The 25,379-nt window shown below is 43.6% G+C and overlaps 1 protein-coding gene across 1 annotated transcript in view; it reads left to right on the forward strand.

Annotated features, from left to right (window-relative positions):
• The first annotated feature begins 1,056 nt into the window (after window positions 1–1,056).
• Window positions 1,057–25,379, forward strand: part of CCZ1 (CCZ1 homolog, vacuolar protein trafficking and biogenesis associated) — a 30,170-nt gene continuing 5,847 nt past the window's right edge. The window contains exons 1-12 of the mRNA XM_021680232.1: window positions 1,057–1,250; window positions 2,201–2,298; window positions 2,399–2,492; window positions 2,778–2,855; window positions 3,222–3,269; window positions 4,178–4,261; window positions 5,327–5,502; window positions 13,553–13,634; window positions 15,496–15,557; window positions 15,864–15,975; window positions 21,856–21,889; window positions 22,532–22,649. Coding sequence (XP_021535907.1) covers window positions 1,137–1,250; window positions 2,201–2,298; window positions 2,399–2,492; window positions 2,778–2,855; window positions 3,222–3,269; window positions 4,178–4,261; window positions 5,327–5,502; window positions 13,553–13,634; window positions 15,496–15,557; window positions 15,864–15,975; window positions 21,856–21,889; window positions 22,532–22,649 — 1,100 coding nt within the window. The 5' untranslated portion in view covers window positions 1,057–1,136. The remainder of the gene's footprint in view (window positions 1,251–2,200; window positions 2,299–2,398; window positions 2,493–2,777; window positions 2,856–3,221; window positions 3,270–4,177; window positions 4,262–5,326; window positions 5,503–13,552; window positions 13,635–15,495; window positions 15,558–15,863; window positions 15,976–21,855; window positions 21,890–22,531; window positions 22,650–25,379) is intronic.

Below are 25,379 nucleotides of genomic sequence, written 5' to 3' on the forward strand. Positions count from 1 at the left end.
AGAATTTCATGCACCAGAGCAAGTTAGTTGGAAAAGTCTTTCAAGAGCAAGTAATGATAACCATTTGTTGAATAATGATGAAGTTCTGGACATTATATGTACAATGCATAGTCTCATTTAATTCTTAAAGCACAATTCCTACTAGGTAAGCATTTACTATTAGCCATTTTACAAATACGAACCAGAGACGGGAGAAAGGCTAGGTAATCGGTCCAAGGTTTGACACCCTGTGAGTGATAGGGCTAGGATAAGTACCCAGATCCGTCTCACGTCCAAATTCCAATGTATCTCCTCCCTAAACATGAAGGTCTATTCTGCCAGTTTGAATAAGAGGTCCTGTTCCTAAACTTCGTCTGTGACAAATGAGTCAACCTAAGCCAAGGTCGTCTTGAGTTTGGCCAAGCGGTCGGCTGCAAGGGTTTGAACTCCCAATACGAGAAGCCAGAAGTAGCGAGCTGTTCCAACCATGTCACAATCCACAGAGCTCAAAAGCAAGTGACTCCACAAAACTAAGAAAGGGCTGGGCACGCCGCGGGGAATGCCACACTCTGGTCGGGCTTTGACCACACACGCCTCGCCGAGCCCAGCGCCTTCGCACCTGCGCGCAATCTCCCTCCCCGGAGCCACTGGGGTAGGGGTAAGCACAAACCCCATCCGTTTGGTTTGATCCAGCGGTCACCTGAAGTCTCTCAAACAGGGATCAAGAAAACCCATACACGCCAGGAAGGACCCTGTAGATGATGGAAGGGGGCAAATCGCCCAGCTGAACGCACATCACGCAGAGCCTTCCTTTGCGCCTCCACTCTCCCTTCCAAAGAAAAGAAAGAAACTATGCCCGTTCTATTTTTCTTTAAATACGCAGCCCTCGCTTCAGCCAGGACAGATATCTGGGAGCAACCAAACAAAAAGTTTCACTTTCACCTTCACTCTCAAATAAGAAACACCTGCCAGGGAAACAAACGTGAAGGAACCCCCCCGGGGCGCTCGCCAGAAGCGGACGCTGGGCTGCGGGTTCTTTTTCCGGGCCGGCGGCGACCACTTCCGGGGCGACCGCGAGTGAGGCGGAAGTGCGGTCTCCTCGGGGCAGCTGGCTCTGGGCCGGCAGAGGGAGGCTCCCGAGGCGGGGGCCGGCCGGGATGGCGGCAGCGGCGGCCGGGGCTGGGCCCGGGGCGGCCCAGGAGAAGCAGTTCCCGCCGGCGCTGCTGAGCTTCTTCATCTACAACCCGCGCTTCGGGCCGCGCGAGGGCGAGGTACGCGGAAAGGGGCCGCGCGCCGTTGTCAGCCGGCCGTCGGAGGAGGGCCCGAGGGCGGGGGCGGCCGGGCCGGCCGGCCGGCGACGGGCCTGCGGAGCCGTGGGGGCGCGCCCGGGAGGGGACACCGCGCAGCACCTGTTACTCCCCTCCTCGGGCGGCATCGACCGAGGCTTTGTGCCGGGCGTGCTCCCGGGCCAGGGAATAAGTGGGGGCCAGACAACGCCGGCAGGGTCTCTCTCGGGTCCTGGATCAGAGCCTGGGTATTGAATGAAGGCTCGGCAGGCTAATTATCACTCCACACGGGTTGAGTCTTTTTGCGCCAATCCCGGGTGACTAAAATTGAGCTTACGTTTTTGTTCCTGGAAGTCCCCGACTAGATGCGTGGATCGAGAGTGGTGGACTGTAACCCTAAAATAACGCAGGCTTGGAGGACCCTAGGAAAGTTTTTTTCCGAACTGATAGATAAATTCCAGGGATGGGTTTTTGTTTCATAGGTGAGGACGGTGACTTCCTAAAAGGGAGTTCGGTTCTGTTGGCAGCAAATCACGGTCCTTTTAGAAGCTGTCAGTCCAAATGCGCGTGAACCTGCTGAGCTTTACTCGCCGGGAGGCGTACGTGTCCGCACGTGCGCACACGCTTATTTCTTACAAATGTTGGTCTTTTGCAAATGAGCATGAAGAAAGAAACCCTAAGATCGAGTTTTCAGAATAATTGTCTAGTGAGCCTCCAGTTGACATGTGACTTAACGGAGTATCACAATTGCCTTCCAGGGTGGTGAGCGTTGTTTACAGACTGAGGGGAAGATAACTCTTGATTTTCTGAAAAGGGTTTTTGTTTTGTTTTGCCGCTAGCATGGGTGACGTGAGAGGTTGATGTTAACATTCTCAACAGCCGAGATGAAGAAAAAAATGCTTATATTAATGTGATTCTGTTTCTTCATACTTTAGGAGGAAAATAAAATTTTGTTTTACCATCCAAATGAAGTAGAAAAGAATGAGAAAATTAGAAATGTTGGATTATGTGAAGCTATTGTACAGTTTACAAGGTAACGCCTTTAAATGCGCTTTTGCAGAGCTCAGTGAATTCTTACACCTCGTACAACTTGGAGAACCATCCCAAACATATTCTTTTTTTAACCTTTTTAGGACCTTTAGTCCATCAAAACCTGCAAAGTCTTTACATACACAGAAGAATAGACAGTTCTTCAATGAACCAGAAGAGAATTTCTGGATGGTCATGGTATTTACATACACAGTACATCTTTTTGAATTTGTGTAGCGAAGTTATGGGTGATCTTTACTGTTAGGACTTTAGGAAAGTCCTCTAGCTTTTGCAAAGCAAAATCACAATAAAGTTGGTTGCAGTTTTAAAATCAAACTCCTATTCAGTGTATTTGTTCTTGGGGCTGTTTTAAGAAGTTGTGTTTTTGGTGTTGTGACTTGTTCACATTTTTTCATTTAAGGGAAAATTTAAAACTTCTATAATTGGGTCATTGTGTAATTTCTTTCTATCAAAACTGTGTAGGTTGTTCGGAATCCTATAATTGAAAAGCAAAGTAAAGATGGAAAACCAGTTGTTGAATACCAAGAGGAGGAGTTGTTGGTAATGTGTCATTTTTCATTTCATATTTCTAGAAAATGTTGAGTGACTTGGTCAAATTTAAGCTATGTCACTTTTGCAGAAGATTCTCAGGATATGCAGAGTGAAATTTTATGTCTATTTATATTAGCACAATTGTATAAAAATGTATATCTTGTCTCACTAATGCCTTCTAAGCATCTGTTAAGAGCCCTCATAAAATTGGGCTTACTGGTTCATAACTGAATTTAAATACATCTGATTGTCCACCCACAAAAGTTGTGGGTCCAAGCTTACAAGCATTATATTGTGTTGCCAAGAGTATTGTATATTTGCTGTGCCATGGACTTTTTTGCGCTTGAATTGAGATCTGTGTGTGTGTGTTCGCAGGACAAGGTTTATAGCTCAGTGTTACGACAGTGCTACAGTATGTACAAGGTAAGCAGGACGCGCTTTCTGAAGTTAGTCTAACCAGTTACCCCTGTTTACAGGAATCGTTTAAAAATCTTAATTCTTTCGATGACTGCCTGGTGAGTACGTATCTGTTTTAGGGGAAGAATAATGGTGCCTTTGAAACAGCACTGAGGTTTATGTCCACACTTATTCACTGAGTACTGAGTTTTTCTCTATTCCCAGCCTTGTACTAGGAATGTATCCCTGTTGGTAAAAAAGAGAGTCCATGTGCTTGAGGAAAGAAAAGGCATACTGCAGATATTTGTGTGATTTAAGGAGTGGCGATATTACTTATATGAAGTGAAACTTAGGTATGAGTTGAGATTTAAAAAAATGCAGGGCACCTGAGTGGCTCCGTCGGTTAAGCGTCCGACTCTTGATCTCAGCTCAGGTCTTGATCTCAGGGTCATGAGTTCAATCAAGCCCAGTGTTGGTGTCTATGCTGAGCGAGAAGCCTACTTAAAAACACATGCCCCGGGGCGCCTGGGTGGCTCAGTTGTTAAGCGTCTGCCTTTGGCTCAGGTCATGGTCCCAGGGTCCCTGGATGGAGCCCCGCCCTGCATCGGGCTCCCTGCTCCGCGGGGAGCCTGCTTCTCCCTCTCCACTCCCCCTGCTTGTGTTCCCTCTCTGTCAAATAAATAAATAAAATCTTAAAAAAAAAATGCCCCAAGGGATTAGGTGATTACATAGAAATCTCAATTAACAAAGTATTGCTTTTTTGTGATTTATTTTATAATTCAGGCTTTCTCATGTAAATATTTTGTATGTTTAAAAATAATAGAGGGGATTAAATAAGGTGAATGAGTTAATCTAAAAGGAAAAGAAGAATCTGTTATACTGGCAAATTGAAGGGTGTAAGAAATTGACTTTTTAAAAAAATCTTACATTATTAGCTTTTTAATGGGACATTTCTGAGAGCCATGGAAGATGGAGGTGTCAAGCTCCTAAAAGAAAGATTAGAGAAATTCTTCCATCGGGTAAGTATTTTGAATTTTACTTATAATTTTAGTAGTCTTCAAAGAGACTTTTAGAAATATACATACAAGTTTGTTTCTTGATTTGAAAGTGACAAAAACTAAGATACATTGTGGCAAAACCAGAATAGGGAGAAAACTTCCTTCCATTTTGAATCTTTCGGTAACCCTTTGTGCAGGATCAGAGCATCCTGCCGTTTGTGTGCACCCCTACATCATTTTGGAGACCTTTTGGCTTCATCCTCGTTCTACCTGCGTCTGTGTGGGCTTACTCAAAAGCGAACGTACTGCATGGTGATTGGTTAATTAGCCGAATTTAAACTCTTGCCCTGAGTCCTACATTCTTATGGATTGATTATTGTTCACTAAACAGAGTATTGTTTAATCTGTATTGACGTAAAATTTTTTGCCATGATAGATTTTATTACTTAGTGAGTTTTTCCCCAAATGATAAATGAATGTGCTGATATAGTTGTCACTCTGTTATACTGTAAGTTAAATTTTATATAGCTTACCTCTGGTAGAATTCAGGTTACCTTTTGGAGAAATAATTCTCTATTTTTTTTTCCCTGAACTACCTTTGATCTGTTTTTGAATCATTTCATTTTTATGAATTTTGTTTCCTGTTTGTTCCTGCACTTTAATGACCATAATTATTTACTCTCATGCTGTCTCCTAATTCCTGTTCTTCTTGCCTTCATTACTCTCCTATCTGTCAGCAACTGACTACCTATCCTTTCGATGTTATTTTAGTAGAAGATGGTACTGTCTGTCCATGATATCACTGTGTAGATCCCTAATGAGATTAATATAATTTGAGGAGCACTCATATAAGGAATTAACTCAAAGAGATAAGACAATCTTGAATAATGATTAATGACTTATGTTTGAACTTTGTATTTTGAAATTGGTACCAATTTCACATCCAGTTAGATGTGGCTCACCTGCTTACTGGGCCTATCAGTGTGCTAGTATGTAATCATACCATAAATTGACTGACTATTCTCAGCTGTCAGTGTTATATTCAGTGTACTCACAGTAAGTTTAATGCCTTGTTTTTTCCTACAGTACTTGCAAACGTTGCATTTGCAGTCATGTGATCTCCTTGACATTTTTGGTGGAATCAGCTTCTTCCCATTGGATAAAATGACTTATTTGAAAATCCAGTCCTTTATTAATAGAATGGAGGAAAGCCTGAGTATAGTCAAATACACTGCCTTTCTCTATAACGATCAACTAATCTGGTATGTACACCCTAAGGCTTGTCAAACAAAAGAAGAAAATCTTTTAGGATAATAAAAACAGCAACGACTGGATTGACAGCAGGTTATCAAACTGGAATGAATAGCAAGGGGGCAAGGTAGGAAGCATATTTATAGGTAACTGTCAAAGTAAAGCAGTGATTATTTAAACCAAAGGTAGGGTAATTTGGGTTAAAATGATCAAGCAGGGGAGTTTAAAACTGGATCCATGAAAGGTGGAGAAAATGTTCCTGTCGAGTTAAGTTTAGGAATCCTATTTTTATTTTGGTGTTCTTCCAAAAACCTCTTTAAAGAAACGGTATAGTAAATGTGGAAAGCATACTTTGCATACTTTCTTTAGGCTTTTAAAAATACCCAAGAGGTTACATGTGCTATAATACCAGGAACTTACCCACTGGCAACCAAAGGTGCATCCTGTAGTAAAAACAAAAACAATTTCTCTGAAAGTGTTGATACTTGAGAAGAAAAGATGAACTATAACTAAATGCTTTCCGCTACCTAAGACAGCTCCGGAAGAAGCCGTGTGGATAGGCAGGTGACTGACCGCATAGAGGCTGTGGCCCTGAGAGAGACCTGGAGCCAGCTGATGATCTGAGATGGGCTACTGGGGTTCAGGAGCTGTTCCGGGGGCTCACCGTGTTCAGTTTTCATGTTTCCATGGACTGTACCCCACTTTCTGCCGTTAAGGATGTGGCCGTATTTGAGCCTGAAAACTTGAGTTCAGCTAACAGAAAGGGCAGTCGTGGTTTCTGGAAATCCATCCTCTCCCTGCTGAGATCTTGTAGCATCATTTTAGGAAGAGAAAGAAGCTAATCCAAAGAAATTTGAATCTGTTTGTGGAACACATTGATGAGTTTTCATGTAGAATTCGTTTTCTCCTGTGAAAACAACATGAAGTCCAGATGAAAAGGTGTCTCCTTTTTTATTTATTTATTTTTTTTTTTTTTTTTTAAAAGATTTTATTTATTTATTTGTCAGAGAGAACACAAGCAGAGGGAGAGGCAGGCAGAGGGAGAAGCAGGCTCCCCGCCAAGCAAGGAGCCCGATATGGGACTCGATCCCAGGACCCTGGGATCATGACCTGAGCCGAAGGCAGCCGCTTAACCGACTGAGCCACCCAGGCGTCCCTCCTTTTTTATTTAACAAATAGTTTAGCAGGACACTTAATGCTGTATTAGCTGGCCTTGTTCTAGTTGCTTTTTATGATATTCACGCTGTGGTAGTAAAATGAAATTCTTAATGCTGCCGTGAGAGGTTGAAGGGGAGTTACCCAGGGTTGGAGGGAGTCAGGTCTGACGAGGGAGCGGCCCTCCAGAGGCCGAACTTCCAGGGAGGTGCTGGAAAGGCTGCACCCAGCAAGGAGACGGAGGGATGGACTAGAATCCCATAGCAGTCCGTGATGTCAGGTGCCCTTGTCAGAGGAAGGTGGCTCAGATTCCGATCGCCTGACAGCATAACCCCTGACGTAGGCATGAACTCTGGGGGTGAGAAAGGGTACAGGCCCAGAGCAAGAGGCCCCGCTCAAAGTCAGCAGCTCCTGCTGAGAGGCCGTGGAACCAGCATGACCAGTGGGCTTGGGTCTGGAAGCAGAGCTCCCAGGGCTGCTTGTTGCCCAACTCCTGGGGATCCTCTTGGCATCTTTGTCTCTGTGAAGGACATCCCCTGGAGTTAAGCAGTGTCCAGCTCCGGTGGCTCATAGGACTGCTCTGGGGTCCCACCCCAATACGCCGACGGGGCAAGGGTGGCCCCAGGCAGTCATCGTAAGAAGGAGCTTCAAGAAAAACAACACGTTGTGGGAGGCAACTGTTAGTTACGAAGCTGGTGTGTTTAAATACCAGTGAAGTATTTTATAGTTCATGAACAGAATATATATTCTTATTGCTTACTATTGTATTTATGTGTGTGTGTGTGTGCATGCGTGTATTTAGTTTTGAATGCTTTGTTTTGTCAAGTGGAGCCCAATTTTTTTTTTTTAAATCTTATTTTTGTCATCTTGATAAGTGTACTCTTTAATCCCATCCCCTCTTCCCCCATCTTCCCACCCTCCTCCCCTCTGGTAACCATCTGTTTGTTCTCTATAGTTGAGAGTCTGTTTCTTGGTTTGTCTCTCTCTTTTTTCCTTTGCTCATTTCTTGCTTAAATTCCACATATGAGGGAAGTCATATGGTATTTGTCTTTCTCTGACTTATTTCACTTAGCATTATAGTCTCTAGCTCTATCCATATTGTTGCAAATGATAAGATTTCATTCTTTTTTATGGCTGGGTAATATTCCATTGTATGTATACGCCACATCTTCTTTATCCATTTACCGATTTATGGACACTTGGGCTTCTTCCATAATTTGACTATTGTAAATAATGCTGCTATAAACATGGGGAAGGGTGCATGTATCCCTTTGAATTAGTGTTTTGTATATTTTAGGTAAAGACCCAAGAGTGCAGTTGCTGGATCGTAGGGTAGTTCTATATTCAACTTTTTGAGGAAGCGCCATACTGTTTTCCGCAGTGGCTGCATCACCACCAGCTTGCATTCCCACCAACAGTGCAAGAGGGTTCCTTTTTCTCCACATCCTTACCAACACCTGTTGTTTCTTGTGTTGTTGATTTTAGCTATTCTGAGAGGTACCTCATTGTAATTTTGATTTGTATTTCCCTGATGATAAGTGATGTTGAGCATCTTTTCATGTATCTGTTGGCCATCTGGATGTCTTCCTTGGAGAAGTGTCTGTTCATGTTTTCTGCCCATTTTTTAATTGGATTATTTGGTTTTGGGGTATTGGGTTGTATCAGTTCTTTATGTATTTTAGATATTAACCCTTTATCGGATTTGTGAATATCCTTCTCCCATTCCATAGGTTAGTTGTGTTGACTGTTTCCTTCACTCTGCAGAAACTTCTTATTTTGATGTAGTCCCAGTAGTTATTTTTTATTTTATTTCCCTTGCTTCGGGAGACGTATCTTGGAAAATGTTGCTACAGCCGATGTCAGAAACATTACTGCCTGTGCTCTCTTCAAGGATTTTTATGGTTTCATGTTTCACATTTAGGTCTTTAATCCATTTGGAGTTTATTTTTGTGTACAGTGTAAGAAAGTGGTCCAGGTGCATTCTTTTGTATGCTGCTATCCAGTTTTCCCAGAACCATTAGTTGAAGAGATTGTCTTTTCCACGTTGGATATTCATTCCTCCTTTGTTGAAGGTTAATTGACCATATAATTGTGGGTTTATTTCTGGGTTTTCTGTTCTGTTCCACTCCTCTATGTATCTATTTTTATGCCAGTACCATATTGTTTTAATCATTACTGTGTTATAAATATAACTTGAAATCTGGAGTTGTGATGCCTCCGGTTTTGTGTTTTCAAGACTGCATTGGCTATTTGAGGTCTTCTGTGGTTCCATACAGATTCTAGGATTGTTTGTTCAAGTTCTGTGAAAAATACTGTTGGTGTATTAATAAGGGATTTTGTTAAATGTGTAGATTGCTTTGGGTCGTATAGACATTTTAACAATATTTGTTCTTCCAGTCCATGAGCAGGGAATGTCTATTTGTGTTGTCTTGAATTTCTTTCATCAGTGGTTTATAGTTTTCAGAGTACAGGTGTTTCACCTCCTTGGTTAAGTTTATTCCTAGATATTTTATTGTTTTCAGTGCAGTTGTAAATAGGATTCTTTTCTTAATTTCACTTTCTGCTGCTTCATTATTAGTGTATGGGAATGGAACAGATTTCTGTACATTGATTTTTGTGAATTTACCGAATTCATTTATCAGTTCTAATAATTTTTTGGTGGCCTTTAGGGTTTTCCACATATACAGTGTCATGTCATCTGCAAATAATGAGTTTTACTTCTTCCTTACCAATTTGGATGGCTTTTTATTTCTTTTTTGTCTGACTGCTCTCGCTAGGACTTCCAGTACTATGTTGAATAACAGTGGTGAGAGTGGACATGCTTTGTCTTATTCTGACCTTAGGGAAAAGCTCTCAGTTTTTCCCCACTGGGTATGATGTTGGCTGTGGGTTTTTCATATATGACCTTTATTATGTCGAGATATGGTCCCTCTAGGCCTACTTTGCAGAGGGTTTTTATCATGATGGATGTTGTACTTCGTTGAATGCTTTTTCTGCACCTATTGAAATGATCATATGGTTTTTATCCTTTTTCTTATTGATAGGTATCACGTTGATTGTTTTGCAAATATTGAACCACCCTTGCATTTCAAGAATAAATCCCACTTGGGGGGCGGCACCTGGTGGCTCAGTCGTTAAGCGTCTGCCTTCGGCTCAGGTCACGATCCCAGGGTCCTGGGATCGAGCCCCGCATCGGGCTCCCTGCTCCGTGGGAAGCCTGCTTCTCCCTCTCCCACTCCCCTTGCTTGTGTTCCCTCTCTCGCTGTGTCTCTCTCTGTCAGGTAAATGGATAGAATCTTTAAAAAAAAAAAAAAAAAGAATAAATCCCACTTGATCATGGTGAATGATTTTTTTAGTGTACTGTTGGATTGGTTTGCTACTTATTATATTGTTTTGAAATTATCTGATTGAAGGTAGAAACGTCTGTCTGTCCCAGGACATGGCCAGAACCTGGTACATTGTAGATGCTTGGTAAATGGTTGTGAGCTCAAAGCAAATGGTTAGTAGAAAATATCTTCTAGTTCTGTTTGGACTTTGTTGCATTTAATGGATGGATTTGGTGTTGCAGTGGCCATGACGGGATTAGACATTACCACTGTTTGGTAAGAGGATGTCAGTCAACTTTCTTGTCCAGAGTTCTTGGCCTGTTTTTTGAGAGAATTTTCTTTTTAGTGAATTGATTTACTTTCCAGAGGTTAATGCTTTTATGAATAAATGGTTTAGCTATTTCTAAGTTAATCAAAGTTGACTATACCCTTGGATCTTGACTAGATTATATTTAATACATGACAATAACATCTGTATTGTAGACAAAACTGAACCTGATATGAAGGTTTCTACATTGCATTCAAATGGATCAGTTGAGATTTAAGCTGAAGAAAAGTTTTTTTTTTAAGAAAAAACTTTAGGGGCACCGATTGGTTAAGCATCTGCCTTCGGCTCAGGTCATGATCCCAGGGTGCTGGGATCAAGCCCCACATCGGACTCCCTGCTCCACCGGGAGCCTGCTTCTTCTGCTTGTGCTCTCTCTGTCAAATAAAAAAAAAAAAAAAAAAATCTTTAAAAAAAAATAAACTTTATAAGTATAAATAAAAAATTATTTCAAAAAATAAGTTTAAATAAGAAAAAATTATTCATAGTAACCATATTTGAGAGACTTTGAGAGAACACCTACACTTCTGAGCATGACTAGGCTATTGCCTGTTTGATGTGAACCATTGATGCAGTCCTGAATCATTTGGGCCTGTTAGTGCAGGAATTTTTTGCTTTGTGTATTTATCTATCTATTTGTTTATTTGCACTAAGGAAGGAACTTTTTAACTTTTTTTAATAAGAACTTCCCCCAATAGTAACATCTTCCATAATTATAATGCATTATCGCCTCATTTATTCTTTGTAGGGGAGCGGAAGTAGGGATGGGGGTGGCAGACACTGGAGAGGGCTACTGTGGTCCGAGGCCTCGCTGTAGGCCACGTGGGACTCGCCTGCTTGGGGTTTTGTGCTCTGGACACCTGGCTGCAACTTAATATTTTTCTTTTTAAGTTTTCTATCCAGATGACCAATACCAGGGTATTTAATGCCTAGCATTAAATCTAAAGCGAAATAATAAAACAAAGCCTTAGTCACAGTACACATGGTAAGCAGTTAAGTAGTGTTGTCTGCCGTCTCCTCTTACAGGGTTTTTCCTACTTCATGTCCTGTGGTCTAGAATGGTGGCATTCAATAAGAAAATAGTGCAGGGGCGCCTGGGTGGTTCAGTCAGTTAAGCATCTGACTCTTGATTTTGGTCCAGGTCATGAACTCAGGATCAAGCCCCACACTGGGCTCCACGCACAGGGGGGGGTCTGCTTGGGATTCTCTCTCTCCCTCTGTCCATCTCCCTGTCTGCTGGCTTGCTCTCTCTCAAATAAATTAAGTCTTTTTTTTTTTTAATTTTATTTATTTACCTGAGAAAGAGAGCACGCTTGAGAGAAAGAGCACAAGCAGAGGGAGAGGGAAAAGCAGACTCCCTGCAGAGCAGGGAGCCCTATGCAGGGGCTCAATCCCAGGACCCTGAGATCATGACCTGAGCCGAAGGCAGATGCTTAACCGACTGAGCCACCCATGTACCCCTAAATAAAATAAATGTAAAAAAAAAAATATAGTGCAAGCCACATATATAATTTTAAGATTCCTAGTAGCTATGTTCAAATGAAAAGAAACTGGTAAGATTAACATTTTAGCCCCATATATCTAAAATTATTTATTTCAACCTGTAAAGGCTTAAATTATTAATGAGCTATTAAAAATTTATTATTTCAACACATAAACAACGTAAATTATTAATGACCTATTCTTTTCGTGCTAAATCTTAGCAATCCAGCGTGTGTTTTACACTCATTTCAGCAAGCCACATCTCAAGTGTTCAGTGGCCATATGTGCCCAGTGGCTGCTCTTTTTTTTTTTTTTTTTTTAAGATTTTGTTTATTTGAGAGAGGGAAAGCGAGCAAGTGAGCAAGAGAGAGAAAGAGAGAGAGCACCAGCGGAGGGAGAGGGAGAAGCAGGCTCCCTGCTGAGCAGGGAGCCCAACTCAGGGCTGGATCCCAGGACCTGAGATCATGACCTGAGCCAAAGGCAGATGCTTAACTGACAGAGCCACCCAGGTGCCCCCCACTAGCTGCTCTTATTGGAAGTGCAGCTCCAGAAGAAATTGCCCAGCCCATAGTCATTTATGTAGTGTCTTCTGCCTATCATCGACAACCCCTCCCTACTGGTACTTCTTACTAATGTCTTAAAAGGAAAATAACATCCAGAACCTGTTTTGTTTCCCTCCTTCTGTCTTCTTACCTCAGTTATTTCTGTAAAAGAAAAAAAACGGGTGACTTTTCATGTGTTTGATTTGGAGATTCCATCTGCCCAGTTGGCCGCATAATACTTTCAGAGTTAGAGTTGTCATAGGACAAACAAAACAAACCTGCTTAAGGGGCTGGGGCTCCCCCCCTGATAGTTTTAGTTGTGGACAAGACCTTATGAAAATTGACCTGGGAAGGAGAGAGGCGGTAGAGGAAAAGGAAGAGGTGAGACAGCATTGGAAGAGTCTCAGGAAGGGAGCAGCATGGATTTGCCAAGGAAAGCCAAATTTCTCTAACAGATGGTTTCACTGGGAAAAGAAGAGAGAGCCTCTGGAATACGGTATAGAGGCTTCATTTATAATAAAGTTGGATTTCATCACAGGATTTTTTTTTTTTTTTCTGGTTGTCTTGAATAGAAAAAGATCAGACACAGACTCATGGTCTGTTTATATCCCTACCTAGAGAACTGATCTCAGATGGGGTCTGCTGCCTGCCAGTGTCTCGGCACTGTTTCCACATGCTGCTTACTCTTGCCTCATTTCAGATTAGACTTGCCTGAAAGTTTGTTGCTTTCTCTTCCTCCTCTCTGCCTACACTGGTCCTAGAATTAAGATCCACATAACGTTTCTGAGACTGAGTAGGAGCAAGTTCCCCATCAACAGCAGGCCAGTGTTTCCCGGGAGGCTGGGTGCAAGCAGGTGGCATTTCTCTATAGCCTGGAAAGTGAAGAGAAGTCTGCTACCTGAAGTGGAGTGTTGTGGTTATTAATGCTCCCTGAAGAATCCCACATGGAATTCAAGCAGGGAATCAAGTCAAATCAAATCAGACCAGTGACTTCTTGTTTAAAATGGCATGTAAAATGCAGGATGACACAGTAGTCGCCTTTGCCGGCTCAGGATAAAGTGCTGGTGGCAGACTAGTTTAATTCCTTCCCTTCTGGAACTTCCCAGTCAAGGAAAGGGCTTCTGGCTATAATGTAAACAAGAAAAAAAGAGGAGCTTTATTATGATCAGAGCCACAAGAAGACAGAAGACCAGTTCCAGGCTTTTAACACCATGCTTTTCTGATATTTCAGGAGTGGGTTAGAACAAGATGACATGAGAATTTTATACAAATACCTCACCACGTCTCTGTTTCCAAGGCATATCGAACCTGAGGTACGGCCGGGCACTGGTCTTCCTCCCTCCCACCCCCGCCTCTGTCTCTCTCTATGCACGTGTATGTTGTATGTATACATACACGCCCACCGGGCTGGGGGGCTGGGGGGCTGGGGGGGGGGCAGGGGAGGAGGGTGGAGTAAGGCGGTGGTCGGTGGGGCACCTCTGACCTATACATTACGTTGCTAGTGTGATATTTATCTGGTTGTGTATCGCTTAACACAGAAAATCATGTGTGTCAGCTCTTTGTTTTGTTATGTTCAAGTACGATAGCAAAGGTCTGTTTTTAAGAGGAGCAATTCATTGGGTAGCGGAGAAACAGGTTTTAGGTAGGGTTCTGGGAACTTGAAAACACCTGGGATCTTTGACAGAAGAAAGGTGAATCCTGTGGTTTTGTCACCTACAAGCATGAGGTGTCATTCTGTAGATATTCTATTACCTGCCTGGCTTTTCCACTGTGATGCTTACTTTCCCATTTTCTGCAAAGACCTATAAGTAATACTGCAGCCTTCTCCCCAAAGTGTCCTTTTGCAGCTCTCATTAGGTTGAGGATGAAAAATATTCATAGCCCACGAATCATTTCAGCTGAGGTGCATACACACGCTCGCTCGCTCCCTCCCCATTTAAGGCTATAACTTGAAACAACAGGGAAAAAAACCCTCTTTGATAAGAAATTGAAAGTCCGGTTTTGAGAAGGACTTGGTCCTGCATGTAGTTCCTTTCTAGGCAGTTTGAGGGCAGTGGCTCATGTTTCTTAGGTACGTACCATGTCCCAGACACTGTCTTGAGTGCCCAGCAAATGTGAATTATCTCCTGGCATCCTGACAACGATCCTGAGTAGGATACCTTATCCGTACCTTACAGCTAGGATACTCAGGCTAGGGGGCTTCAATGACATACCCGGGGTCACCTCGCCAGGAAGTGGCAGGGCCACGACTTGATCTTAGGATCTGCCTGATGCTAAAGCACCTGTTTACGTCCACACCCTCAGGAGGCTTTTCCATGTGTGACAGTGCAGCTGCCCCAGCAGAAAACCCTGGTACTTTATTACCTACCTGCCCAGAGAGCGGGGCTTATAAAATAGGAAACCACAGTATTCAACACGGCAATGTGAGTGTGGACGCATGAGGCCTTTTTTTCCCAGTACAGGCTGCCTACCTGAGGGTCAGATACCCATTTTTACTATTGGATTTAGGATGTTTTTCAACCTTTTTTGTGTGTGTGTGGCTATATGCTAAAATTTTATGTAGACTAAAAGAATGTCAGAATTTTTTAGAAAGAAGTTTCAGCTAACATGACTCTTGGATTTGTTTTTGTTTTTGTTTTTTTTCCTTTTCCTGTGCTTATTGAAATAGTGCATCTTCAGCAAAAGAGTCTCAGGAGTGTGCTACAGATACAAATCGTGAGGAGGCATGACGTCCTGGCGGAAGGCTTTGGTGTCAGACAGGCATGGGGTTGGCGCCTGGCCCTGCCACACAGGAGTGCTGTGTGCTGGGGAACTTACACTAACTTGAGTTTCCACAACGAGACAATAGGAAGAGTGTGCTGCCGCTAGGGTCCTATGAGGTGGTCATTGCCTAGCTTACGTTAACCACATGGGAAATTTCGGTTACTGCTATAAAAGGAACTAAGTCAGTCTGTGGAGTATAGGGTACGATGAAGATATGAACGTTCTGGTTCATGTCAGTGCAGACTTTATGTAGCTCTTGTAATCCCCTCTCCCTTTTATTAGTGGGGAGGAATATGAGCAAATGACACAGAAAAATGGCACGGAGCCAACTGGGAGGTGTGAATGCGGTTTTCAAAGCTTCAAAAGGAGAAAATCTAATAAGTCATTTCCCAATGTTGAATTTGTTTACAGTTGGCGGGAAGGGATTCTCCAGTAAGGGCGGAGATGCCAGGAAATCTTCAGCATTATGGAAGGTAGAACTTCTGTTCTTCGACATATAGTATTGGATTTTATTTTATTTTATTTTTTTGGCAAAGGTAAAATCATCAACACTGAATTACCTTTGTGCTGTTTATTGGCAGTCATCAGCAAAGGAAATGCTGTTGTTTCCAGTGAATTAAAACTTTATCAGACTCTGAAATTTGGTGTTTTCCAAGTAATGTCTAGCTTCCAAAAAAAAAAAAAAAGAATATATATTAAGTGGTAATATATTCTGTCTTACACATTCCTGTTTATCATTTACCCAATTGAATTGAGTCACTTCTGTGCTTGCTTTTCAGATTTCTTACTGGACCCTTGAACCTTAATGATCCAGAAGCAAAATGCAGATTCCCCCAAATTTTTGTAAATACAGATGACACTTACGAAGCACTGCATTTAATTGTTTATAAGGTAACAACTGCTTTTCCCTCCAGGAGTACAGATTAATGTGAAAGTAAATCTTCCTTGCAGTACACTTGTACACGAGTGAGTGTGCCTACACACCTCTTAAATATTTCTCAGAACAGATGTTGAAAGTTCTGCTTGTTGTAAAACTCAAAATGGGTGCTTCTCTGGAACAGTGGGTTTATTTTCAGCTCCTTTTCAGTGCTTTTCTTATTAGTGTAAGAATCACTGTCTGACACTGTCTGAGGCTGTGACTCAGAAGCTTTTGAAGCCCCGTGTGCTCACACATCAGAGGCCAGCAAAGATCGTGGTGCCTCGTCGTTAGATGCCTTCCGGTGCGGGGCTGTGGCCACACTTCAGTGAGTTCTGCTTTCTTGGATTGGAAAGCACGGGCTTGCTGATTCTGTAACGGTAGTCCAGTCATAGCTCAGATAGGTTAGGTTGGGTTTTCTAAAGGTGGTTTTGGGTTCAAGAAAGAAGGCTAATAAGCATGTGTGTTTATCTTCTTCCCCACCTGAGAGTATAGTTACGTTTTAATTTGTAAAGGCCTAGAAATGGTGGTGTGAGAGCACAGGGTGGAGGTGAACATCAGAGTGGAGGGATCCTTCTCTCCCTGGAAGGCAGGAAGGGGCTGTAAGTGGGGTGCTGATGAAGTCTGGCCAAGGACGTGAGTGGAGGAGGTGCACTGAGGCAAGAGCCCACGTGCCCCCACAGAAACCCAGAGAAGCTCCTGGTTTGGAGACAGCACCTAAGGAGTCAGGAGTGGGAGGTGAGCTTGGAAGGGAGGGGAGTAAGTGAAGTGTTGTATATAAACCAGCCAGCCACCCCTTTTCCCATCCTTAAACACACACAGGCAACTGAGCACGTATCCCTGGGTAAAAGTCAAAGGTCCTTTTTTGTTTTTTTTTTCCTAGGATCATGACCTGAGCCAAAGGCAGACATTTCCAGGCGCCACTCAAGGGTCCTTTTAAAGAAAAACAATCTGGGGATGCCTGGGTGGCTCAGTCGTTAAGCGTCTGCCTTCCGCTTGGGTCGTGATCCCAGGGTGCTGGGATCGAGCCCCACATCGGGCTCCCTGCTCATCGGGAAGCCTGCTTCTCCCTCTCCCACTCCCCCTGCTTGTGTTCCCTCTCTCGCTGTGTCTCTCTCTAATAAATAAAATCTTAAAAAAAAAAAAAAAATCTGGGGAGCCCTACGTGGCTAGTGTGGATGTGAACACCTGAGAAAAGCGGTGATTTAGGTGCCCATGTAACTGCTGCCCTCGTCCTGCCCCAGAGCAGAGCCTCCCTCCCTGGTCAGCCACGCACTCCCTCATCCTTTAGTGTGCTTGGAAAAACAAAGCTGTAGATCTTGAAAGAAACAAAAATGACTTTGGGAGACTTATGAGAGAACTTGTAAAAATTAACATCCGCAGAGATTAGAGAAGTGTATCTATAAAACTGAAACAGGACATGAAAGACTCAGGGCTAGAGTAAACTTAGGTTAATTGAAAACATAATTCTTAAAATTATTTATTGGGGCAAGATACACATAGCATAAAATTTACCATTTTAACCATTTTTAAGTGTATAGTTTGGTGACATTAAGTACATTCACAGTATTGGACAGACGTCACCACTGTCTGTTTCCAAAACTCGCCTTCACCCCAAATTCTGTACCCATTAAACAATAACCCTTCAGCCCCTGTCCCCTGAAAATATAATTTTTGACAGGAGAACTTCATTAGAAGGGTTAAAGATAAGTTGCCCTGCCTCAAATATAAGATAAAATGACCGGAGATGAAAATCTTGGGTTCAAGAAAGAAGGTATTGGATTATTTCCAATAATATTGTTGGAACTGATAGAGAAAATCATTGAACACTACATCAAAAACTAATGATGTACTATATGTTGGCTAATTGAATTTAAATTAAAAAAATAATTTTTAAAAAAGAAAAAAATTTTAAAATTAAATAAAATATGGAGAAAAGATGGGAGAGAGGGATTTCTACATTTGATTCATAAAAAGTTGAAGAAATTAGTCAAGTGTATTATGAGCACATGTCTAGCTGAAGAAGAACACATTTCCCAGATTGAAAAGGCCCACTGAATGTCTCACACAGTGAATCAGAAAGACCCACTCCAATGCACACAGTGGGCAGTTTCAGAAATATAAAGAGAAGAGCCCAGAAGCTTCCAGAAGGAAAATCAGGTCACCTGTAAATAAAACGGGCGTTAGCAGCTGTTTCCTTACTGGCAGCAGATGTTAGGTAACAAGGAAGGAAGACTTTCAAAGTTCAGAGAGAGAGAGAGTTTTTTAGTGTAGAATTCTTTGCTGAGCTAAACGGTCTCATCACAGGTGAGATCGAAGAAAGGTGTATTAATAGTGAAAAGTCTCAGAAAGGTTACCCCATGCATCCATTCTTCGGGTTTGCATGGGGTTGTATATCAGAATCAGTGAGGAGACCAAGAACGAGAATACCTTGGAATCCACAACGGTGGCCGTGACGCAGGAGAACAGTAAGAAGGAGGCTTGAGGTGATAGACCTCTGAGTCGGTGACGAAGTTAGCACCTCTCAGGGACTTCCGCAATGGAACAGAGGAAGGGGGGCTCTGTTCTGGGCGCAGGGGCTCCAGAATAAAAGATGCTGCATTCATAAAATAGTATGGCTGCGAGATTTGATTGAATGTTGGGGGTGCTAAGGAATGGCACAGGAGGAGAGAATTCCAGGGAAGGTGTACAAACAGACGTGTCTGAAAATGAACCATAACTGGGGTAGGGCAAAGCCCACTTTTCTAGCAAGTTAAAATCATTCCCCTCTGAATGACACGGGGGAATGACTTTGAACCCTAGTGGAAGAAATATCCTGGTACACTCTGTTTATAGGATTTCCTTTTTTGAGTCAGTCAATAGGTAGAATTTTAAATGGGATGATGGCATCACAGTTACTTTAAAATGTTCTTTTTTTCAAAACCGCTTTATTGAGATAAAATTCACATACTGTATAGTTAGCCCATTTAATGTATTCAGTTCAGTGGTTTCTCACTGCAAAGTGCAGGAGTCCCCGAGACCACCCTCGCTCCTGACACAGGGCTAGCTCAGGGGCCCCCAAGACCACCATCAGGCCCGGGAATTCACTAGAGGTGCTTGCAGGACTCAGAGAAGCCGGCACCCTCCTAGTTACAGTTTATTACAGCAAAGGGGTGCAGAGGAAAGACGGTCCAGGGAAGAGGCGCACGGGGCAGGATCCGGGAGTCACCAGGCCCAGGCTTCCAGGTGTCCCCTCCCGGTGGAGCTGCGCAGACAGCACGGGGCCTATTTCTCCTAGCGGGGATGTGTGACGTGTGCGGAGACTTATCATCCAGGGAAGCTCTCTCGAGCCTTGATTTCCAGAGTTTTACTGGGTGTTGGCCCTGGCCTTAGGCCCCAGCTCTCCAGAGCTCTGCTGATGCCCCGTGGGCTCGGGGCAGAGGGGATGCTGGCCTGTGGTTTTTCTCTCCTGAAGTCGTGGTCTGGTTTTGGTATCAGGCTTCTACTGGCTGCAGGCTAAGTTGGGAAGTGTTTCCTCGTCTCCTGTTTTTTGGAAGAGTTTGTGAAGGATTGCTGTTAATTCTTTGAATAATTGGTCACAGTGAAGCCATCTACATCTGGGCTTTTCTTTGTTGGAAACCTTCCCATTATGAAAGAGTCTCCGTCCTTGTTCTAGGTCTTATTGTCTATTTCTTCTCTAGTCGGTTTGAGTTTGTGTCTTACTGGGAATTTGTTCTGCTTGTTATTCAGTATGTTCGTATGTAATTTTTCATAGTGTTATAGCCTTAAAATCTTTTTTCCCCCCATAAATCAGTAATAGTGTCTCCTCTTTAATCCCTCATTTTAGTGGTTTGTGTCTCTTCTCTTTTTGACTTGGTCTAGGCAGTCTAGCTAAAGGTTTTTCAATTTTGCTCATCTTTTCAGGGAACCAACTTCTGGTATTTTTTTCGTATTGATGTTCTGTTCTCTATTTCATTTATTTCAGCTCTGATCTTCATTATATTCTTCCTTCTCTTGCTTTAGGTTTAGTTTACTCTTTTTTTCTAAGGTCTGAGGATGGAAATTTAAGTTCTTGATTTGAGATCTTCCTTCTTTTTAATACTGTATGTGTTGACGGCTCTGAAGTTATAAAGACTGATGCTGTTAATACTCAGATGTAGTGGGTGTTCTTAAACATTCCTCCATTTGCTGTCTGCCCTTTGGCCAGTTTCCCTCTGGAAATTTGAAGTATTGTTTTTTATAATTTTCTTCAATTATGGTGTTTAGACTGAGGAGAATCCGTGGAGCTCCTCATGCTGCCATTTTGAATGGGCTCCCTAGTCCTGGTCCTCCGTGGATACCTAACTGATCTGTGTCTGGAGTAACTGTGGCATCTGAGATGAGCATGTAGGTAGGGGAGGGGCGAAGGGTAGGACTGTGTGCCAGCGGACAGTCACTGGGGAAGTGATGGCCTGCAGGGTTTGTCATGCCATTCTGTGTGCTTTTCTATGTATTGGAAATTCTTCAAGTTTTTAAACAAGGACTTGAAAGGCACATTTAAAAAAAACCAACCTGTAAGGAGTCACGCATGCAGATGCCTGCAGGAACCCCGCAGATGGTAGACCTAAGTGCATGGGGCTTCAGTATGGAGTCGTGCTGTCAAACACGGCGTCGCTCGAGTCGGAAGGAGGCCAGGGGCCACTCACCTCCACGAGGCAGCACCTCGGAAAGCAGAGCTGGTGGTTTCAGCTGTGCTGGTATCTCAGGAGAGGCTGGAAGTTGGAATGTTCGTAGGAAACTAGCTGGCATCTAAGTCAAAATTACACAGAAACACATGCTGGATGGAACTCGCCTGTGAGCCATGAGTGTTGCAGCCTGTTTATAAGCAGGTGATCATTACGATTCACTTACAAAATAGTGCAGGTATGCTTAGGTATGACTGTGTGGAAAGAGAGGTACAGCTGCCAGAGGTTGAGAGGAGGGTGTGGGGAGAGGTGCAGAGACGGGGGGCGGGGTAAGTGTGCTCGTGTGAAAAGCAGCAATCCAGGAGCTGCTGCCTGAGACTGTGGCGTGAGAACTGGGCCATCGGGGCTGTGGGGCGACCCGTGGGGAAGCTGGAGCGGCTCTAAACAACGGGGAGGAAGAGGGAAGCTGCTGAGGGCTCATTCCTGTCGTGATGTGAGGAGGGATCCAGTGTGACATCTGAAGGCCGCGGCGCTAGAGCCGTGGTATCTACAGCCGTTAAAAGTGGCTGCCTGCAGGAACGGGCCTCAGGAGGAGCTCTGTGGCTTTCCGTCCTGAGGCCGTGTGTTCTGTGTGACTGTTTCACCACCATGCGGTGTATACCATATACAGTGATACATTCAAACGTGTCTGGTTGTTGGATTTATGGTCTTGGTTGCTGTAGCCAGTGTCCCAGCGGCAACATTCACTATCATGAAAGGGGTGACAAGGGGACATTAATCTGCTGGGGGCTTTTTAACTGCGTTCATGGAAATTTTCAAACATACACAAAAAGAGAGACTAGAAGAATGAATCCCCAGGTGCCCAGCACACAGCTTAATTTAATTAACATGCTGATCTTTCATCTGTTTTCCCTGTACTTTTTTTTTGCTAGCACATGATAGATCATGTAATTTCACTCGTAAATGCTTCAATTTGCATCTCTAATAAAGGCATCTGTTTCCACCTAACCACCATGTTATTAGCACACCTGGCAAAATAAACACTTTCCTTAATGTTCTGTGCTCTCCAGTCCATATCCAGATTTCTCCAGTTGACTAAAAAATATCTTGACCAAGTGATTCAAGTCAAGATTCAAACAAGGCCACTGCATTGGGTCATCGAATTTCTTTTTTGTGCCGTTTTGTAATCTTTGGTTTGTTTTCTCTTCCCAGGCCATGAGTGCAGCTGTGTGCTTTATGATTGATGGTAGGTACACACCTGTATCTGACTTCAGCCCAAGCAGATAAGCCTTTTCTCTTTAACCTTGCTGTGTTCTATCCCTAAACAGTAAACATGTTGTCATAGACGCTCTGTGAAGCACGGCTCCCCTCTGTGATCCCTGCCAGGGAACTAGCTCTTCCTCGTATTTTTGACGTCCTGGCCTACCTGCTCCCTAGCGGTGGGCCCTGGGCACCTTTCTGTGCCTCCTTGCCTGTTAAGTGATAATAAGAGTACCTTTATCAAAGGGGGTTTAGGGGGTTAAATGGGGTCGTGTTTGTAAAGGACCAGAGAGCAGCTGGGCCCTGAATGCTATGTGCTGTGCGTTAAATATTTGACCTTCTTCGGTCTACTGGGGGTAGCCAGCCAATTTACCAGCCCACGGGGTGTGCTTAAATTGATATGCACAATGAGATAGGTCTTCGACTCTTTTACACCTTAAATATAACTTTGACTCTTTTGTTTCTCTTCTCTTTGGGAGGGGAGGGAGAGCCAGTCATTTAATTGTTTTATTTTCCTGATCAGTAAAGTTTTCATTGGAATACTGTAATTAAGACTGTTAGATGAATACTGACCTTTTCGACACAAAGAATTCTAAAACTTGCTGGTATTTTTTAAATTACTCATTAGCCTCTGTACAGCCCACGTTGGATTTTTGCCGAAGACTGGACAGCGTTGTTGGGCCCCAGCTCACAGTGCTGGCATCTGACATTTGTGAGCAGTTTAACATCAACAAAAGAATGTCTGGGTTTGTACTTTGCTTCGTGTTTACTTTCTGGCATTTAACTGGTTTGGGAAGAAGAAGGGTAGTTTTTACTTAAGAATATGGATGGTAATATCATTTGTGTTTTCTCTGAATCCAGAGAACAAACGTGCAGTTCAGGCCTGTCTGAAAAGCTCCCTGGGGAACTGTTCCCTGCGCTTTGCTGCTCCATGATGATGGTGGGGGCTGGGTCTTCTGTGAATACCTTCCCTCAGCTCTGCCCTGACTGTGGCGTAAACGAATGGGGTGGGGTGGGGTGGGCTAGCCGTGCCTGTGGGCTGGACCTCGTGAGCACCACCTCACATCCCACTTGACCACCAGCCCAGACTGTAAAATTCACACCGGCAGTGGTAATCAGCAGGGCTTGGGCCTCATGTAGACGGAAAGTACTTTGCCTCTTGTGCATACATGTAGGGGGGAAAGTTAGCTATGATGTTGGCCTTTAGGGCCTTGGGCTGGAATCTGGTGCCTTGAAGGACTGTAGCTCGAGTAGTGTATCAGGAGACTCAGGTTAAACTCATTTTGGTTCTAAGAACACTGGGAAGTCATTGAACCTCTTTCTACTCTCTTCTCAATGTAGTCATGTTATAAAGATTAAGCGAGCACGTGGGAAGTATTTTGAGAAAAGCCCTCTTTATATGGACTTCTTGTATGTTTGAGAAGTTACTAACGTGTATGAATTTATGTATAACCTGTGTTTGTAGTGATCCCATGCTGTGCCTTTATGGTCTTCCAGAAGCACCAGCCTGTAGAGAGGTCACACACAGGGTCCAGGTGATAGTACGTGTAGGTTCTGTATCTGCGTGTGGATTGTTACTGTCAACAGCTTACTTCGCATTAGAAAAGATAAGGCCAAGGAATGAACGTGCCTGACCGCTTTCCCTCTTGAGGTTTAATTTTTTCCAATTCAATTTAATTAACATACAGTGTATTATTAGTTTCAGAGGTGGAATTTAGTGATTCATCAGTTGCATGTAACACCCAGTGCTCATTCCATCAAGTGCCCTCCTTAATGCCCATCCCCCAGCTACCCCATCCCCCCTCACCTCCCCTCCAGCAACCCTCAGTTTGTTTCCTAGAGTTCAGCATCTCTTATGGTTTGCCTCTTGAGGTTTAATTTTTTCACCATGAAACTGTCAGATTTTTCTGAAGGAAACATAAGTGAGTCAGATCTGTTGGGTATCATGCAAGTTATAAACTCCTGAGTGGAGAGAGAGAAGGTGTAGTTCCCTGCTTTCCCCAAACCCCCCCTCCCCTCCCGGGAGATTGCTGGACATGTTAACTGTTCTGCCTGTGCTTTCCGTAGATGTGACGGATTTTAATTAACTCATCAGTGAGTATCTGAGCAAGTCTTGCTTGTCAGGGACCTTCTATTCTGCAAAGGTCAACTTTCCTTGGGATTGTACGGAGGTCATGTCACCTATTTTTCATTTTTCACTTTGGTTTTATCGGTTTTTATAACATACAAGTTTGGGATTTATATAGTCCATCTTATTAGTCACTTCTTTTAGATTTCTACCTTCGGTGTCATACTTGTGGCTTTCTACCCCGATATAAAAATAGGTTATTTTTATCCCTGGTACTTTTATGGTTTTATCTTCCCATGTTTCAATCTTTAATTCACCTGGAATTTTCAAGGGCTAGAGGAAGGGCTCTGAGATTTTTTCCCCAAATCAGTAGTTTGAAGAAAGGAGAGGGCCATGGGCATTAACAGTCTAATTTCATTAGAAAGCAGTTTTCTCTCCAATATTTTATTATGGAAATTTCCAAACACAGGAAGGTGGAAAAAATGACGCCGTGAACACACACGCAGCCCCCCACTTAGATTCTACAGTTAACCCTTTGCTGTGTATGGTCTAGCACAGCTCCGTCTATCGCAGGGGACAGGTTTTGACTGTTAACAGAACTGCTGTGTAGTATCAGTGGCCCCTGGGAGACGCGCACCTGGAAAACTCGATGGTCGAACGCACTAAACTTAGGGCAGAACAGAGACCCTAGAGGCATAGTTGTTTTTGTCTTTGAAAGTTGACCTTAGGGGGCGCCTGGGTGGCTCAGTCGCTAAGAGTCTGCTTCTCCCTCGGCCCCTCCCCCTGCTTGTGTTCCCTCTCTCACTGTCTCTCTCTGTCAAATATATAAATAAAATCTTAAAAAAAAAAAAGCTGACCTTAGGGTTGCTCTCGACGCATCTGAGATTTTATATGTTGTAAGGGGCTCTCGCTTGCCAGGCTGTTAAGTATCAGCTGACTAGGGGAAAACGCTCTGAATTCAGTACAAAAGATAATGTGCTTTTCTTCTGGAAATCCTGACCCAGATCAAACCATTTTACACGCTAGTCCTAGGACCTCCAAGACTCATCCCAGCTCCCCCCCGGCATTGCCGAAGGGTGAGGGGTGCTGACGAGGCAGCCAGCTGTCCCCGGCCTGACCCCAGAGGTCAACGCCAGGTGCCCCGCTCTTCTGTCAGGCTCAGTCCTCGGGGGAGAGCAGCCATAGCGCTGGCTCAGGGCGAGAGGTTTCGTGTTGAATCCATACTCTTAAGCTGCAGTTCTTTTATTTATTTATTTTTTAAAAAGATTTTATTTATTTATTTGTCAGAGAGAGAGCACAAGTAGGCAGAGAGGCAGGCAGAGGGAGAGGGAGAAGCAGGCTCCCCGCCGAGCAGGGAGCCCGATGCGGGGCTCGATCCCAGGACCCTGGGATCACGACCCGAGCCGAA

This window comes from Neomonachus schauinslandi, chromosome 5 (genome assembly GCF_002201575.2).
Source record: "Neomonachus schauinslandi chromosome 5, ASM220157v2, whole genome shotgun sequence".
Classification (NCBI taxonomy): domain Eukaryota; kingdom Metazoa; phylum Chordata; class Mammalia; order Carnivora; family Phocidae; genus Neomonachus; species Neomonachus schauinslandi.